Here is a 19,748-nt window from a genome sequence, read left to right as displayed (position 1 = left end):
ATCGATGTTTATAAACAATGTTACTTTGTATCTATCTTCCCTCTGATCGATGTTTATAAACAATGTTACTTTGTATCTCTCTATCTCCCGTCTGATCGATGTTTATAAACAATGTTACTTTGTATCTCTCTATCTCCTGTCTGATCGATGTTTATAAACAATGTTACTTTGTATCTATCTTCCCTCTGATCGATGTTTATAAACAATGTTACTTTGTATCTATCTTCCCTCTGATCGATGTTTATAAACAATGTTACTTTGTATCTATCTTCCCTCTGATCGATGTTTATAAACAATGTTACTTTGTATCTATCTCCCGTCTGATCGATGTTTATAAACAATGTTACTTTGTATCTATCTTCCCTCTGATCGATGTTTATAAACAATGTTACTTTGTATCTATCTCCCGTCTGATCGATGTTTATAAACAATGTTACTTTGTATCTATCTTCCCTCTGATCGATGTTTATAAACAATGTTACTTTGTATCTATCTTCCCTCTGATCGATGTTTATAAACAATGTTACTTTGTATCTCTCTATCTCCCGTCTGATCGATGTTTATAAACAATGTTACTTTGTATCTATCTCCCGTCTGATCGATGTTTATAAACAATGTTACTTTGTATCTCTCTATCTTCTATCTGATCGATGTTTATAAACAATGTTACTTTGTATCTCTCTATATCCTGTCTGATCGATGTTTATAAACAATGTTACTTTGTATCTCTCTATATCCTGTCTGATCGATGTTTATAAACAATGTTACTTTGTATCTCTCCATCTCCCGTCTGATCGACATTTATAAACAATGTTACTTTGTATCTCTCCATCTCCCATCTGATCGACGTTTATAAACAATGTTACTTTGTATCTCTCCATCCCCCGTCTGATCGACGTTTATAAACAATGTTACGTTGTATCTCTCCATCTCCCGTCTGATCGATGTTTATAAACAATGTTACTTTGTATCTCTCCATCTCCCGTCTGATCGACGTTTATAAACAATGTTACTTTGTATCTCTCCATCTCCCGTCTGATCGATGTTTATAAACAATGTTACTTTGTGTCTCTCTATCTCCCGTCTGATCGACGTTTATAAACAATGTTACTTTGTATCTCTCCATCTCCCGTCTGATCGACGTTTATAAACAATGTTACTTTGTATCTCTCCATCTCCCGTCTGATCGACGTTTATAAACAATGTTACTTTGTTTCTCTCTTTGTTGGAACCCCCAACATGTCTAAGGCGTAAATAGAACCCCTACTTCTTCAGGACTATAGAATAGGAAAAAACAACTAAAATCAACATATCGTTAAGTATATGAATTGATGATTGGTGTTCACTATCAAGATGGGGATCCTGATGTAATGGGGGACTCTGATGGGGATCCTGATGTAATGGGGGACTCTGATGGGGATCCTGATGTAATGGGGGACTTTGATGTGGATCCTGATGTAATGGCGGACTCTGATGGGGATCCTGATGTAATGGCGGACTCTGATGGAGACCCTGATGTAATGGCGGACTCTGATGGGGATCCTGATGTAATGGCGGACTCTGATGGGGATCCTGATGTAATGGCGGACTCTGATGGGGATCCTGATGTAATGGCGGACTCTGATGGGGATCCTGATGTAATGGCGGGCTCTGATGGGGATCCTGATGTAATGGCGGGCTCTGATGGAGACCCTGATGTAATGGCGGACTCTGATGGGGATCGTGATGTAATGGCGGACTCTGATGGGGATCCTGATGTAATGGGGGACTCTGATGGGGATCCTGATGTAATGGGGGACTTTGATGTGGATCCTGATGTAATGGCGGACTCTGATGGGGATCCTGATGTAATGGCGGACTCTGATGGAGACCCTGATGTAATGGCGGACTCTGATGGGGATCCTGATGTAATGGCGGACTCTGATGGGGATCCTGATGTAATGGCGGACTCTGATGGGGATCCTGATGTAATGGCGGGCTCTGATGGGGATCCTGATGTAATGGCGGGCTCTGATGGAGACCCTGATGTAATGGCGGACTCTGATGGGGATCCTGATGTAATGGCGGGCTCTGATGGGGATCCTGATGTAATGGCGGACTCTGATGGGGATCCTGATGTTATGGCGGACTCTGTTGGGGATCCTGATGTAATGGCGGACTCTGATGGGGATCCTGATGTAATGGCGGACTCTGATGGGGATCCTGATGTAATGGCGGACTCTGATGGAGACCCTGATGTAATGGCGGACTCTGATGGAGACCCTGATGTAATGGCGGACTCTGATGGGGATCCTGATGTAATGGCAGGCTCTGATGGGGATCCTGATGTAATGGCGGACTCTGATGGGGATCCTGATGTAATGGCAGGCTCTGATGGGGATCCTGATGTAATGGCGGACTCTGATGGGGATCCTGATGTAATGGCGGACTAGGCTAGATACTGAGCCTGTGGGGTTTTTCTTTGTATCCCGGACAATTCTTCTGGCAGTTGTGGCTGCAATCTTTCTTGGTCTGCCTGACCTTGGCTTGGTATCAAGAGATCCCCGAACTTTCCACTTCTTAATAGGTGATTGAACAGTACTGACTGGCATATTCAAGGCTTTGGACATCATTTTTATGTCCTTTTCCATCTTTATAAAGTTCCATTACCTTGTTACGCAGGTCTTTTGATAGTTCTTTTCTGCTCCCCATGGCTCAGTATCTAGCCTAGTCAGTGCTTCCAGGTAAGAGCTAACAAACTCATTGACTATTTATACACTGACACTAATTGTGATGTAAGAAGCCTCCGATGTGGGACATTAACCTCTAATTGCCATTGTCCCCCGTGTGTCACCTTGTGTGTCTGTACCAAGGCCAAGCATTCCAGGGGGCGGAGACTTCTGATCTGGGGGCGGAGACTTCTGATCCGGGGGGCGGAGACTTCTGATCCGGGGGGCGGAGACTTCTGATCCGGGGGGCTGGAGACTTCTGATCCGGGGGGTTGGAGACTTCTGATCCGGGGGGTTGGAGACTTCTGATCCGGGGGGCGGAGACTTCTGATCCGGGGGGCGGAGACTTCTGATCCGGGGGGTTGGAGACTTCTGATCTGGGGGGCGGAGACTTCTGATCCGGGGGGCGGAGACTTCTGATCCGGGGGGTTGGAGACTTCTGATCCGGGGGGTCGGAGACTTCTTATCCGGGGGGCGGAGACTTCTGATCCGGGGGGCGGAGACTTCTGATCCGGGGGGCGGAGACTTCTGATCCGGGGGGCGGAGACTTCTGATCTGGGCCATTTGAGTGATTTCTGTTATCATTATGATTTAAAAAGGAGCCAAACAACGATGTGATAATAAATGGCGTCATGTGACCATCATCCTTCAATAAAAGAGCATTTTTGACAGATCACTAATATTTTCAATATCAATGCCAAAATTTCACAATTTCTGCCAGGGGATGCAAACCTTTGAGCACAACTGTACGTTTTTGCGGCATTTTTTTATGCATTTTTGCAGCATTTTTAAAAAAAAATCCGCCTAGCAACAAGAAAAATAAAAATAAAATAAGAAAAAAAACCAAATGCAAAACACAGGCGCAAAAACGCAATGCAGAACGGCTGAAACGCAAGCTGCATAGGTGTGAACCTCGCCGTAAAGAAGATGTAAACTCAGTCACTACAATCTCAGATGATTTAACATTTCCAAAGTAATGTGCCATATTTTATCATCATCTGCTTTCATTACAATAATCCCTGGGGATCCTGCCATGAAGGTCCTTGTCCTGGCACTTCCTGCTCTGAGGTGACTACTGTCTCCCAGTTGTGGTCCTGCGTTGTCACCCCTGTCACATACGCCCCTGGTAGAGACAAAAAGGGCTTTGCCCACACACAGGGGTGGACTGACAACTCATGAGGCCCCCAAGCAATAGGGGATCATGGGGCCCCTGTGTCCTCGCCCACACCCAAAAAAACCTATGAAACAGCCAATGAAAGGTACCAGGGGCATCTCATGGGGCCTCCTACTGACCCCGGGCCCTCTGGCAGTGCCAGAGTTTCCAAATGGTCAGTCCGCCCCCTGCCCACACACTTTGCACAGGCATAGTCCACCATAGTAACCATTAGGAACATATACCTGGAGAAGAAATGTTGTCTCTGCCAATCCCTCCACTGGCCTCCACTCAGTGTTCCCTATCCCTCTCTGCCAATCCCTCCACTGGCCTCCACTCAGTGTCCTCCACCCCTCTCTGCCAATCCCTCCACTGGCCTCCACTCAGTGTCCTCCATCCCTCTCTGCCAATCCCTCCACTGGCCTCCACTCAGTGTCCTCCACCCCTCTCTGCCAATCCCTCCACTGACCTCCACTCAGTGTTCCCTATCCCTCTCTGCCAATCCCTCCACTGGCCTCCACTCAGTGTCCTCCACCCCTCTCTGCCAATCCCTCCACTGGCCTCCACTCAGTGTTCCCTATCCCTCTCTGCCAATCCCTCCACTGGCCTCCACTCAGTGTCCTCCACCCCTCTCTGCCAATCCCTCCACTGGCCTCCACTCAGTGTCCTCCACCCCTCTCTGCCAATCCCTCCACTGGCCTCCATTCAGTGTCCTCCACCCCTCTCTGCCAATCCCTCCACTGACCTCCACTCAGTGTCCTCCACCCCTCTCTGCCAATCCCTCCACTGACCTCCACTTAGTGTCCTCCATCCCTCTCTGCCAATCCCTCCACCATCCTCCACCCCTCTCTGCCAATCCCTCCACCGGCCTCCACTCAGTGTCCTCCACCCCTCCACTGACCTCCACTCAGTGTCCTCCACCCCTCTCTGCCAATCCCTCCACTGACCTCCACTTAGTGTCCTCCATCCCTCTCTGCCAATCCCTCCACCATCCTCCACCCCTCTCTGCCAATCCCTCCACTGACTTCCCATTGCTGAAGGAATAAAATTCAAAACATTAACAATAACATATAAAGCCATTTATAACTCCGCCCCAAATTACATCACCAATCTTGTCTCCAAATATCACCCAAACTGTCCTCTCCGCTCCCCCCATGACCTCCTGCTCTCTATCTCCCTTGTCTCCTCCTCCCATGCTCGTCTTCAGGACTTCTCCAGAGCTTCCCCCATCCTCTGGAACTCTCTACCCCAATCTATCAGACTATCACCTACTCTGCTCACTTTTAGGCGATCTCTGAAATCCTCTCTCTTCAGGGAAGCCTATCCTGCCCTCAGCTAATAATGGAATCTTCTATTCCTCCTACCAGTCCATCCCCCACAGTTATTACCTTTTGTACCACCAGCCCCTCCCTCTTAGATTGTAAGCTCCCAGGATCAGGGCCCTCCTAACCCTCTTGTATTGAACTGTATTGTTGCTGTATTGTCTCCCGTTATATTGTACAGCGCTGAGCAAACTGTTGGCGCCATAAATCCTGTATAATAATAATATAAGGCGATCATTGGGTGATGGGGGGCTGAGAGTGGGCTGTTCTTGCATAATTAGACAAATAAAGGCTGTGATGTGCAGGCATGGTTCACTATTGTCCCCATCAGGAACATATACTTGGAGAAGAACTGCAACAATGTAAGAAAACTTCACAGATGCCACCATATGGACATACAGTACACACAGGAGATGTCAACTGTCCCTGCTTTTCCAGGACAGTCCCGGCTGTGCTGGGATAGTCCAGTTTCTTGAACTTCGACTCTGATGTGTCCCGGGCTGTGTCCTGGAATTGCAGTATCACCCATATTTGAATCACTTTACATGAGCAGTAACTCAATAAGACATTCATTGAGTGATGGGGGGGCTGTGCGTGGCGGTTCCCGGCATAATTAGACCAATAAACGAAGGCTTTGCTGACACAATTTGCACAAACATGGACCACCAAGGCCACCATCCTTGGAGAAGAAATGCAACAATGTAACAAAATTATTTGCAGATGTCCCCATATGAATATACAGTACATAGATGCCTACTGACCCAGGTATGCCAGGACAGTCCTGGATTTGCCGAGACAGTCCGGCCTCTAATGCAGGCCATAGACGGGTCGAAAACTGGCCGTTTAAAAAAAAAAAAAAAAAAAATTGGTTGTTCAATAGGCCGACGTTACCACCAACGGTAAAAAGAAAATCGACCGATTTTTGTCCTGTCTACGGCTGGCATTTAATTACTTCTGTCCCTGCAGAGAGCTCCGCTATTATATTTGACATGAAAAAGTCTTGCGATTGCAACAATGTATCTATTTGTATCCATTTCAGATACAGATGTTTTTACTCGGATACAAATAGACACATTGTTGCAATCGCAAGACTTTTTCATGTCAAATACAATAGCGGACTGGAATTCTTCTTTTTCTTCTTTTTCTTTTTCTTATTCTTTTTCTTCTTCTTATTCTTTTTCTTCTTCTTTTTCTTCTTCTTTTTCGTCTTCTTATTCTTTTTCTGCTTCTTTTTCTTCTTTTCTTCTTCTTTTTCTTCTTATTCTTTTTCTTCTTCTTTTTCTTCTTTTCTTCTTCTTTTTCTTCTTCTTCTCTCTCTTCTTCTTGCAGGTCACGGCTCATGCGCAGATTTTTTATCAGTAAAAAGATCGGCCAATTTGCCCATCATTGCCGCGAGAATCGGCCGATCAGCAAAATTGGCCGTTTTTTTTTTTTTCAACTTTACCAATAAAAAAAGTGCCAAAATCCCGAAAAACAGCCGACCAATTAACCCACTAACGGTGCGAAAATCGGCTGATTTTCGTCCCGTGTATTGCCTGCATTAAACATCAGTCCTAATGATACTGTGTTTCCTATGGAATTGCCGATCCTTTGTATGACCATAATAAGGAAGGCTTGGCTGGTGACAGATGAATGTTGTTGTTGGATGAAGCCTTGAGTCTGACCAGCTTGTTGTCCCAGTGACTCTGGTAACATCTTTTATTTTTCTCTCCAGACAGGACCAAGCCGTTCATGGGAAGAGGATCCCTCTGTGTGACATCCCCGCCCTGGAGCTGTAAGGTGAGTCTACATCTGATACAATCCTGAATTTATAGAACTGCATCAGCCCATACAGACATAGGAGTCCCGACCACCCAATCTGCGCATTTCCATCAATCGGCTTTATTTGATAAAGGGGGGCCAAGTGACTCATACAGGACCTGCGATTCCTAATAAGAATATGATATAATTAAAGTGTGTGGGAGCTCATAAATGATCCAACAGAGCGCTTTAGAGTTGCCTTTTTCAACTTTGTTACTCTAGTGGAACCCTTGGCATAATTTCGGGTCTCAGGGAGCCCCTCCTAAAATTAATTCTTTGGTAGTCAGTAGGAAGAACATTCTGTACATTGGTGGTCAGTGGGAAGAATGTCCCTTACACTGGTGGTCAGTGGGAAGAATGTCCCTTACATTGGTGATCAGTGGGAAGAATGTCCCTTACATTGGTGGTCAGTGGGAAGAATGTCCCTTACATTGGGAGTCAGTGGGAAGAATGTCCCTTACATTGGGGGTCAGTGGGAAGAATGTCCCTTACATTGGTGATCAGTGGGAAGAATGTCCCTTACATTGGTGATCAGTGGGAAGAATGTCCCTTACATTGGTGGTCAATGGGAAGAATGTCCCTTACATTGGTGGTCAGTGGGAAGAATGTCCCTTACATTGGTGGTCAGTGGGAAGAATGTCCCTTACATTGGTGATCAGTGGGAAGAATGTCCCTTACATTGGGGGTCAGTGGGAAGAATGTCCCATACATTGCTGATCAGTGGGAAGAATGTCCCTTACATTGCTGATCAGTGGGAAGAATGTCCCTTACATTGGGGGTCAGTGGGAAGAATGTCCCTTACATTGGGGGTCAGTGGGAAGAATGTCCCATACATTGCTGATCAGCGGGAAGAATGTCCCTTACATTGGTGGTCAGTGGGAAGAATGTCCCTTACATTGGGGGTCAGTGGGAAGAATGTCCCTTACATTGGGGGTCAGTGGGAAGAATGTTCCTTACATTGGGGGTCAGTGGGAAGAATGTCCCTTACATTGGGGGTCAGTGGGAAGAATACTCCTTACATTGGTGGTCAGTGGGAAGAATGTCCATTACATTGGGGGTCAGTGGGAAGAATGTCCATTACATTGGGGGTCAGTGGGAAGAATGTCCATTACATTGGGGGTCAGTGGGAAGAATGTCCCTTACATTGGTGGTCAGTGGGAAGAATGTCCATTACATTGGGGGTCAGTGGGAAGAATGTTCCTTACATTGGGGGTCAGTGGGAAGAATGTCCCTTACATTGGTGATCAGTGGGAAGAATGCTCCTTACATTGGGGGTCAGTGGGAAGAATGTCCCTTACATTGGGGGTCAGTGGGAAGAATGTCCCTTACATTGGTGGTCAGTGGGAAGAATGTCCCTTACATTGGTGGTCAGTGGGAAGAATGTCCCTTACATTGGGGTCAGTGGGAAGAATGTCCCTTACATTGGTGGTCAGTGGGAAGAATGTCCCTTACATTGGGGGGTCAGTGGGAAGAATGTCCCTTACATTGGTGGTAATTGAGAAGAATGTCCCTTACATTGGTGGTCAGTGGGAAGAATGTCCCTTACATTGGAGGTCAGTGGGAAGAATGTCCCTTACATTGGTGGTCAGTGGGAAGAATGTCCCTTACATTGGGGGTCAGTGGGAAGAATGTCCCTTACATTGGGGGTCAGTGGGAAGAATGTCCCTTACATTGGGGGTCAGTGGGAAGAATGTCCCTTACATTGGGGGTCAGTGGGAAGAATGTCCCTTACATTGGCGCTCAGTGAGAAATGAATGGGCTGCCTTATATAGCATCTTTGTAGGAGACCTCACTACCTAGAGAGAGCAGACAATGGAGGCAGTAATTCTGCAGTCCATAATCAGAGGTTCTGCACTACAGCAGCATACACCCACACACAGCTTTTACCGCCTTCCACGCCAGTGCTTTGGTCTAAGGCAGGGGTAGGCAACCTGCAGCTCTCTAGCTGTTGTGGAACTACATTTCCCATGAGGCATTGCAACATTACAAAACTGACAGTTACAGCTTTGACTTGCAGAGGCATGATGGAACTTGTAGTCCTGCAACAGCTGGAGAGCCGCAGGTTGCCTACCCCTGGTCTAAAGTAGACAAAGCCTGGCTGCCTGTATATACCTGATAACTTATCTCCTGGTTACCAACACAACACGTTTCAGGGGCTCTTCCCCCTTCATCAAGCCTAGTGGTCTCAGGGACGGCATATGTTGATGGATACTTGAACAATCTAACATTTTAATGGTAGAATCTGCAAAGAGCATTGCTATGGATTATCAGGAATAATCCGGATACAGTGTTCCATGTAAAAGTTATGCTGTAATATAATGCAGCATGATTATTCAGAGTCAAAGGAGAATAAAAAACAGTTGGAATACAATTACAACATATGAAGGAAATATAAAAAAAAAAACTTATAAATACTATTATAAAACCCTCCATTGTCTGGAAGCACTGAAGAGCATGCGTAGGAATTCTCTTTTTAAACCAATAAATGTTATATAACTCATTTTATGTTTCTAAAAGAATTCATGCGGACGTACTTCTGTTTATTCAGACAGACGAAGGTTTTATAATGGATTTTATATTTCTTTTTTATATTTCCTTTATATGGTGTAGTAATGTTTGATGTTTGGTGAGAGCGCTCATGTGATTAGAGCATTGACGTGGATCGCGTGAGAAACTCGGTCGTATGTGACGTCTCTCCTTGATCTGTTTGCTGCTACACTATGATGAGAGGTTCCACATTGGGCACCATTATTGTTGCAGATATAATGAAAGGCTCCACATTGGGCACCATTATTGTTGCAGATATAATGAGAGGCTCCACATTGGGCACCATTATTGTTGCAGATATAATGAGAGGCTCCATATTGGGCACCATTATTGTTGCACATGTAATGAGAGGCTCCACATTGGGCACCATTATTGTTGCACATGTAATGAGAGGCTCCACATTGGGCACCATTATTGTGGGACATATAATGAGAGGCTCCACATTGGGCACCATTATTGTTTCAGATATAATGAGAGGCTCCACATTGGGCACCATTATTGTTGCACATGTAATGAGAGGCTCCATATTGGGCACCATTATTGTTTCAGATATAATGAGAGGCTCCATATTGGGCACCATTATTGTTGCACATGTAATGAGAGGCTCCACATTGGGCACCATTATTGTTGCAGATATAATGAGAGGCTCCATATTGGGCACCATTATTGTTGCACATGTAATGAGAGGCTCCACATTGGGCACCATTACAGTTGCACATGTAATGAGAGGCTCCATATTGGGCACCATTATTGTTGCACATGTAATGAGAGGATCCATATTGGGCACCATTATTGTTGCACATGTAATGAGAGGCTCCACATTGGGCACCATTATTGTTGCACATGTAATGAGAGGCTCCACATTGGGCATCATTATTGTGGGACATATAATGAGTGGCTCCACATTGGGCACCGTTATTGTTTCAGATATAATGAGAGGCTCCACATTGGGCACCATTATTGTTGCACATGTAATGAGAGGCTCCATATTGGGCACCATTATTGTTGCACATGTAATGAGAGGCTCCATATTGGGCACCATTATTGTTTCAGATATAATGAGAGGCTCCATATTGGGCACCATTATTGTTGCACATGTAATGAGAGGCTCCACATTGGGCACCATTATTGTTGCACATGTAATGAGAGGCTCCATATTGGGCACCATTATTGTTGCACATGTAATGAGAGGCTCCACATTGGGCACCATTATTGTGGGACATATAATGAGTGGCTCCATATTGGGCACCATTATTGTTGCACATGTAATGAGAGGTTCCACATTGGGCACCATTATTGTTTCAGATATAATGAGAGGCTCCACATTGGGCACCATTATTGTTGCACATGTAATGAGAGGCTCCATATTGGGCACCATTATTGTTGCACATATAATGAGAGGCTCCATATTGGGCACCATTATTGTTGCACATGTAATGAGAGGCTCCACATTGGGCACCATTATTGTGGGACATATAATGAGTGGCTCCACATTGGGCACCATTATTGTTTCAGATATAATGAGAGGCTCCACATTGGGCACTATTATTGTTGCACATATAATGAGAGGCTCCACATTGGGCACCATTATTGTTGCACATATAATGAGAGGCTTCACATTGGGCACCATTATTGTTGCACATATAATGAGAGGCTCCATATTGGGTACCATTATTGTTGCACATGTAATGAGAGGCTCCATATTGGGTACCATTATTGTTGCACATGTAATGAGAGGCTCCACATTGGGCACCATTATTGTTGCACATATGACAGGCCACACTTTAAAGAGCTTGCAGTTGCCCAAGTTTTTCGGGCTCGCCAGATCACCCAAGGAAGCTCTTGGCCCATGACCAGTGTGATGATGGCTTATCCTCAACTTCAGTTCATGGACTTTTGGGGAAAGCCCAACTCTCTCACTTTCTGACCACTCGTTTCTGACCAATGTTTAAGCGTGACCTTACCCCCTTTTAAAGGGAGTGCATGGATACCACCCCATGAGACACTCAGTTTCGCTCATGTCCAATTTTGTCAACACTCCTTCTAAGTATTTTCAACCGCCTTTCATTGTCAAGTGGGAATGCAATCTACAATTAATTTTTACTGGCGACCAACTCAACAGAATATTATCCTTTTCTCATAAAGTAACCGTCTGTTCCAAGAACTGAATTACAAGGTTCTAACAAGATGGTACTTGACTCCGGCTAAACTCAACTACATGTACACACTCTCCCCGGATCGTTGCTGGAGGTGTGGGGATGCCCATGGACATGAGAGTTTCTGGGACGAAGTAAGACAAATCTCTCAAAACTTTACAGACCACCAAATTCCCCTGGACCGAGCCTGGTTCCTTTTACACCATCATGCCATGCCGCGGAAGACTTATAAGCAATCCGTCTTACCCCACCTTGTTAACATGGGCAAAAGCTGCATACCTGATCTCTGGAAGCAAACTCGACCCCCATCCAGCCACGGGAAATACCTTCTTGCAAAGCTTTCAGGTAGCTCCAATGGTAGGGTGTGCTTTAAGTCAAAGGGGACATCATTTACACACCATAGGAGGGCCATAAATGGGAACACTGAAGCAGCCTGTTCTATCATGACCCAGTGCTTGAACTGACCATGGCAGCACCAATCTATCATTCTAGTTAGATGGCATGTGGTGTAGTATCCCACAAAATCTGTGAGAGCATTGCCTCCATGAGGTTTAGCTAGTCTCAAAATCCTATAAGGGAGACTAAGTGGTTTGTGGGCCAAAAGGAATTGCAAAAACAGCCTGTTCATTGCCTTGATAAAGGAGGTCAGGACATAGATTGGTAGGGCCAGGAGGAGATACAAAATGCGTGGCATAAAATTCGTTTCAAAATATTACAGTGGCCAAACCCTGAGAACATCCCTCCCTCTAGGCCATGCTAGTAAGTCTCGCTTGCTTTTCAGAAGAAGGGCAGGAAAGTTTATTTGGAAGGCCATTGATAAATCCACAATAAGGTGGATGCCAAAATGTTTAACATTGAATTTAAACCACTTAAACTGGAAGTTCTATTGCAAGCGCTGGAGCATGGAGTCTGGAAAGTAGTCTGGAAAGTAGAGGGCTTCTGATTTTTTAAATTGGAGAGGGAGCTGTGTCGGCTTATCTCCGCTAAAAGGTTCCGAAGCGATATGAGCAGGTTTGTTACGGAAACTAAAAGATTGTCCGTATACACTGCAATTTTACATTGAGATCCAGGGTGTACAGCTAGGCCAGATATGGGCCTAGCTCATATGATGAGATGCTCTACGTTGGGTACCATTTTGTTGCACATATGATAGGTCCCCAAGTTGGGCACCATTTCGTTGTGCATATGATGAAGGGACCCATGTTGGATGCCATTTTATTGCACATATGAAGATAGGTTGCCATGTTGGGCACCATTTTGTTGCCCATATGATGAGAATCCCGTTTTGTGCTATTTTGTTACACATATGATGATAGGCCCATGCAGAGCACCATTTTTTGCACATTTGAGAGACCCCCATGTTGAGATGTTCTACGTTGGGTTCCATTTTGTTGCACATATGATGATAGGCCCATGTAGAGCACCATTTGTTGCACATTTGAGAGACCCCCATGTTGAGATGTTCTATGTTGGGTACCATTTTGTTGCACATATGATAGGTCCCCAAGTTGGGCACCATTTCGTTGGGCATATAATGAAGGGCCCCATGTTGGGTGCCATTTTCTTGCACATATGATGAAAAGCCCCACATTGGGAACCATTTTATTGCAATATGATGAGAAGCTCCTGTTGTGTTCCGTTTTGTTGCTCATATGATGAGAGGCCCACATAGAGCACCATTTTGTTGGACATTTGATGAGAGGCCCCTGCTGGGCTTCATTTTGTTGGATATATGATGAGAGGCCCCACGTTGGGCACTAAGTTTTGTTGCAAATGTAATGAAATCAACTCCACAGTGCAATAGGGGTGGGTGAAATTTAGGTGCTTTAATGAGGATTGGCTGCAATGAAACGAAGGACAATCATCAGTCTGCGGGAACAGGGGTGTAAGTGACAGGAAGGAAGACCAGAAACAAGTAGCTAAGTTCAACTTTCACTTACTGTGCAAAAAGTCTTCTGGGCAATGTATCCTCTCTCTCTCTCTCTTAAATACAAAATTCTAATTCCAGGATGTGATTATTGTGAGTATTTTTTTGGGGGGTGGGTGTCTGATTTACATATTTTACATTTGTTCGGTGTAGAGTACATGAACATTGACCACCGTTTCTTTTTGTCCACCAGGTAACACTCTGGACTCTGCTAGTGTCGCTGCTGCTGCTGTCATTCATGGCTACTACTGTGTCCTCGAGTCCAATCATGGAAAGTCGGCCCAATGCAGAACGCGACAGCCTAGGAGTGCCTGACCCCAGGAACAATGAATTTGTGGTGGAGGAGAACATAGATGTGTCTATTAGGTCAACCTGGACTTCTACTTATGGTGAGTAAGAGAGATGTTTTTTTAAATCTATTTTATATGGAGAACGCAGCAGGAAGAGGGTGCTCATCTCAAATAGGCACTGTTGCCTTGCCAATGAGGGCAAAGTGTCTCTTCCAAATACCCCACCCCATTCTCTCAGCGGCAGTGGCACGCCAGACCAGGGAGGCTTCAAACCTACAGCTTCCCACTCCAGAGCAGGGTGCCCCCATTACACAGAGAGCCTCAGACTGGAATTCAGGGATCAGAGAGAGGGTTCAAAGCCCACAGCAACCCCTGCTAGCAGGATCTGAGTTAAGAAGGAGGAAGCTAAGCACACCTCAGCCTGGAATCCACACCTTTTGCAACTATACCTCCCTCTTGTTCTTCAGTAACCTTTCTGTGCTATATCCACCATAGCTCCTCCCTCTTTCATTCTACACTGTCTGCTGGATTATCAGGACTCTCTACAAGAGCACACCGAGTGACAGAATACCTGACGAACAACTAACTACAGTACATACAATATATAAAAAATGGGGAACACGGAAAAGCAGGAGAAAACTGGAGGTGCAGGGAGCAGGTGGGAAGGGGGAACCAAAACTGGGAACAAGGGAGTGGGGTACAAGGCAGAAGGATACAAGGTACAGCATACAAGGAACAGGATAACGGCTAGCAGTATCTGACAGCAAACAAAACACTGGCACGAGAGGCACTTATAGGGGAGGACCTAAATACCCTCCCAGTGGCCAGCATCAGGTGGAAACTTATTACTGGGATCTGCTGGCTGCTGAGAGACAACCACTGGTGAAAACTGTAACTACAACCTTCCTCTATGGGAAGCACAATGCTACCAGCAGGTGATCCAGGTCCTGACACTATATATCCACCATAGTTCCTCCCTCTTTCATTCTAAGCTGTCTGCTGGATTATCAGGACTCTGTACAAGAGCACGCTGAGTGACAGAATACCTGACGAACAACTAACTATATACAATATATAAAAAATGGGGAACACAGAAAAGCAGGAGAAAACTGGAGGTGCAGGGAGCATATGGGAAGGGGGAACCAAAACTGGGATCAGGAACAAGGGAGAAAGGTACAAGGCAGAAGGATACAAGGTACAGCATACAGGGAACAGGATAGCGGCTAGCAGTATCTGACAGCAAACAAAACATTGGCACAAGAGGCACTTATAGGGAAGGACCTAAATACTCTCCCAGCGGCCAGCATCAGGTGGAAACTTATTACTGGGATCTAATGGCTGCTGGGAGACAACCACTGGTGAAAACCGGAACTACAACCTTCCGCTATGGGAAGCATAATGCCACCAGTAAGTGATCCAGGTCCTGACACTATATATCCACCATAGTTCCTCCCTCTTTCATTCTATGCTGTCTGCTGGATTATCAGGACTCTCTACAAAAGCACGCTGAGTGACAGAATACCTGACGAAGAACTACCTATATACAATATATAAAAAATGGAGAACACAGAAAAGCAGGAGAAAACTGGAGGCGCAGGGAGCAGATGGGAAGGGGGAACCAAAACTGGGATCAGGAAAAAGGGAGAAAGGTACAAGGCAGAAGGATACAGGGTACAGCATACAGGGAACAGGATAACGGCTATCTGACAGCAAACAAAACACTGGAGCAAGAGGCACTTATAGGGGAGGACCTAAATACCCTCCCAGCGGCCAGCATCAGGTGGAAACTTATTACTGGGATCTGCTGGCTGCTGGGAGGCAACCGCTGGGGAAAACCAGAACTACAACCTTCCGCTATGGGAAGCACAATGCCACCAGCAGGTGATCCGGGTCCTGACACTCTCATTACATCTATTACCCCTATACAGGCACCAGAATACAAGATGTTTCACTATATAAATGACGAATGATAATGATTAAACTGCTTTATGTTTGTCTTTTAGAAAATGCGACCCTGGAAGCGCACAGCGACGACGAATTGCCAGACATCTTGTTTCGCTCGGAGCGCTCCCCAGAAGCCTCGGCGAAGTCGAAAAAGAACAAAAAGTCTGCAAGCCGTGCGAAGGAGAAGAACAACGACGGGGAAAAAGGTTGCCGAAGGCAAAGCCTGAGGGTTCGTGTACGGGACTTAGGCCTGGGCTTCGACTCCGACGAATTGATTACCTTCTTCTACTGCAGCGGCTCGTGCCAGCAACACCGCAACATTTACGACGTCACGCTGACCTCCCTGCTCAAACACAAGCGCATCACCCACAGCGCCCACGACCGGGTCAGCAACCATCCGTGCTGCCGCCCCACCAGCTACATGAATGTGTCCTTCATGGACGTCGCCAACAACTGGCAGTTCGTGTCGCATCTGTCGGCGGCCAATTGCAGGTGTGTACGCTGAGGTCGGCTCTCGGGGGGCTGGAGAGAGAAGTGAGAGGAATACCTCGGAGCTCCTGGCACAGACCAAGAAGTCTAAAAGGCGCAAGAGGTCGCGCATGCCTGATACTTGAGTGGAGACGTGGCCGGTTGGACGTGGCATTTCCAAGGAAGGAATTTAAAACAACCAATAAAAAATAAAAAACGAAACAAAAGCAGAGAACGGTCAGCGGCCTTCCCGGCCTCCACCTCCACCTCACTTGTCTCCTATGTACAGTCTTGGTTGGGAGGGCCTTCACGCCGCAGGTCAACGGCAAGTCAAGCCTCTCCCGGGGTCGGAAGATTGCGCAGCGCCGCCGCCGCCGCTGCTACTTTGAAATATTTCAGGTTTTATTTTTTGTTCCTAACCATCCCAACATGAGTGCGACGAAACGTTCCTTCAAACCGAAGGCCAGAGGTCCAATTGACCGGACGGCACAGATGGCCGCGGGGGATTATGTCCCGAGAAAGACCAAAAAAAAAAAACGGACTCAACTACACATTGAATTGTAATATCGGAGTCTGATACGCATCGAAATCCGACAACGGACCGCATTGTGATAGGAAAAGAGCGCTTAGGCTGAAAAAAGGTCACCTGACCACCGTAAACGGCGGACACGGCGCCAACAAAAATGGTTTTCTCACTATAAGCGGTGCAGGATGGCTGGGAAACGTTCAGAGACTTCACCATTGCTCCTCTAGACAGTCTCATATTGCAGAATTCTACAGGGCGAGGGGCAAACGAAAGCGGGGGGGTGGGCGTCACTTTATTTATGCCTTACTGAGTGCTAGACGTATCCAGAGGTCCATTCGCTTTTACCTACCGTGTTTACATGGCTTCGAAGGCTTCCTAAAGCCGGACTCCGGGCCAACTGCTAAATATGTCAATGAAATACATATATCGGTGGCAGCAAAGGATTCGTATTTCTGTCCATCCAGTCCTGAGATTTACACACCTCTGCTACATAGCACAGCCCTGTCTGACAGGACAGGAGACCTTATCCGCAGTGCCTGATCCTCCTCCCCAGCCTGTGACTGGACAGTGATGGGAGAAGCAGAAGACTGATGAGGTCCTCCCTCTGTCACTCTCTCTCAGTCACTGCCTCCCCCCCCCCACCAGTCTGAGCTCTGCTGTCCATGGGGCTGATACCAGGTCACACACAGGCACTTATGCCTTTACACCCCGGTCGCATCAAGCCCGACTTTGAAATCCTGCGACCAGGGGCGGACTGACAACTCATGGGGCCCCCGGACAATAGGGGATCATGGGGCCCCTGTGTCCTTGCCCAAACTCAAAAAAGCCTATGAAAAAGGTACCAGGGGCATCTCATGGGGCCCCCTACTGATCCCAAGTGCCCAAGTTTCCAAATGGTCAGTCCGCCCCTGCGTGCGACTTACAGTGAAGTCGCACGATTTCAAAGTCGGGGGGGGGGGGACACGCCGATTTCAGGTGCGATTTGCAAGACAGATGTCTATACAAATCGCACCAAAAGTATCGCACGTACTACTTCAGAAATCGGTGCGGCTCCAACCGAGTGGGAAACGCAGCAATGCGGCCGCTGTAATTGTGGACAATAGGGTGCGACTTGGCATGTGATTTGGAAGTTGCATGGCAATGCGAATCGCATGCCAAGCCGCACCCAGTGCAACCGGGAATTTCATGATGTATTCATGATTGCAGAGCTGCATTCATCATTTATTGGAGTTGTCATTTATGCCCGGAGATCAGCTTGAGGCCTCGTGCACACCGGACGTTATAAAACGCGTTAGCTGTAGAATGCCGCAATAAAAACGTGAGTTTTTTTGCACTTTTTAGCTTTTTTGGCACTAGCTTTTTTCAGCGGTTTTTAGTGTTTTTCAGCAAAGTTATACTCCCACACAATCTTCAGGCTAAAAATAACGCTCATAAACGCCAGATAGCTGCGGGTTTGTTTGCATTTTTCAGCCTTTATCAGCGTTAGAGCATTTTTACAGCTGAAAAAACTCCTCTAGAAACCCGCTAGTCCTGGGGGGTTGTTTTTCCAGCCAAAAAATGTTGATTCCAGTCTGTGTGTGTATGGACACATAGGATAACATGCTGGGGGGTTTACTGGGCGTAGAAAAAAAACGCCAAAAGCCAAAAACAGCCGCTGTAATAACGTCCCGTGTGCGTGACGACTTAATCTGAACAGCTGCATTTCCAGTATCCTGACTGAATGACCGATCCCCCATGACCGCACAAATCCTGCAATTAAATTCCAGCCCACGGTAGTTTTTTTTTTTTACTTAACCACGTCACGCCGGGCAGACGCATATATGCCACCTTTCGGGGGGTGGGCTTTCACGCCAAGCGGCCGCATATATACGCCCCTATGCAAACACTTTACTACGCGCTCCCGGCACAGTAACCGGAGGGTACAGGAAAACTCCCGATGCCAATCACAGCAGTCACATGATCGGAATGCCCACCTCTGCCGCCAGGCATGTAGAAACTCGGAAAGCGCCGGCGGAGGCGTCGGAGCAAAATAGGTCAAAGTCTGTGTAGTCCGAGTCCCATCACCAGTCAGGCTTTTGTTATCAAAGCCACTTCTTCTCTAAGGGGAATATATACAGTCAGGTCCATAAATATTGGGACATGAACACAATTCTAACATTTTTGGCTCTATACACCACCACAATGGATTTGAAATGAAACGAACAAGATGTGCTTTAACTGCAGACTGTCAGCTTTAATTTGAGGGTATTTACATCCAAATCAGGTGAACAGTGTTGGAATTACAACACTTTGCATATGTGCCTCCCACTTGTTAAGGGACCAAAAGTAATGGGACAGAATAATAATCATAAATCAAACTTTCACTTTTTAATACTTGGTTGCAAATCCTTTGCAGTCAATGACAGCCTGAAGTGTGGAACGCATAGACATCACCAGACGCTGGGTGTCATCCCTGGTGATGCTCTGCCAGGCCTCTACTGCAACTGTCTTCAGTTCCTGCTTGTTCTTGGGGCATTTTCCCTTCAGTTTTGTCTTCAGCAAGTGAAATGCCCAATCGGATTCAGGTCAGGTGATTGACTTGGCCATTGCAGAACATTCCACTTCTTTCCCTTAAACTCTTTGGTTGCTTTTGCAGTCTGCTTTGGGTCATTGTCCATCTGCACTGTGAAGCGTCCAATGAGTTCTAAAGCATTTGGCTGAATATGAGCCGATAATATTCCCGAAACACTTCACAATTCATCCGGCTGCTTCTGTCAGCCGTCACATCATCAATAAATACAAGAGAAGCAGTTCCATTGGCAGCCATACATGCCCACGCCATGACACTACCACCACCATGATCACTGATGAGGTGGTATGCTTAGGATCATGAGCAGTTCCTTCTCCATACTCTTCTCTTCCCATCAC

General features: G+C 46.4%; 1 protein-coding gene across 1 annotated transcript in view; it reads left to right on the top strand.

Annotated features, from left to right (window-relative positions):
- LOC149432646 (uncharacterized) overlaps positions 1-17,281 on the top strand; it is a 78,754-nt gene extending 61,473 nt beyond the window's left edge. Inside the window, exons 3-5 of the mRNA XM_089665093.1 lie at positions 6,898-6,962; positions 13,807-14,002; positions 15,907-17,281. Of these exons, the coding sequence (XP_089521219.1) occupies positions 6,898-6,962; positions 13,807-14,002; positions 15,907-16,352 (707 nt within the window). The 3' untranslated portion in view covers positions 16,353-17,281. The remainder of the gene's footprint in view (positions 1-6,897; positions 6,963-13,806; positions 14,003-15,906) is intronic.
- Positions 17,282-19,748: the final 2,467 nt, after the last annotated feature.

Source organism: Staurois parvus, unplaced genomic scaffold (genome assembly GCF_062004578.1).
Source record: "Staurois parvus isolate SC_StPar_1 unplaced genomic scaffold, SC_StPar_1.0 ptg002124l, whole genome shotgun sequence".
Taxonomy (NCBI): domain Eukaryota; kingdom Metazoa; phylum Chordata; class Amphibia; order Anura; family Ranidae; genus Staurois; species Staurois parvus.
Note: the sequence above shows the minus strand (reverse complement) of the source record. Positions and strands in the feature narration are given on the sequence as shown.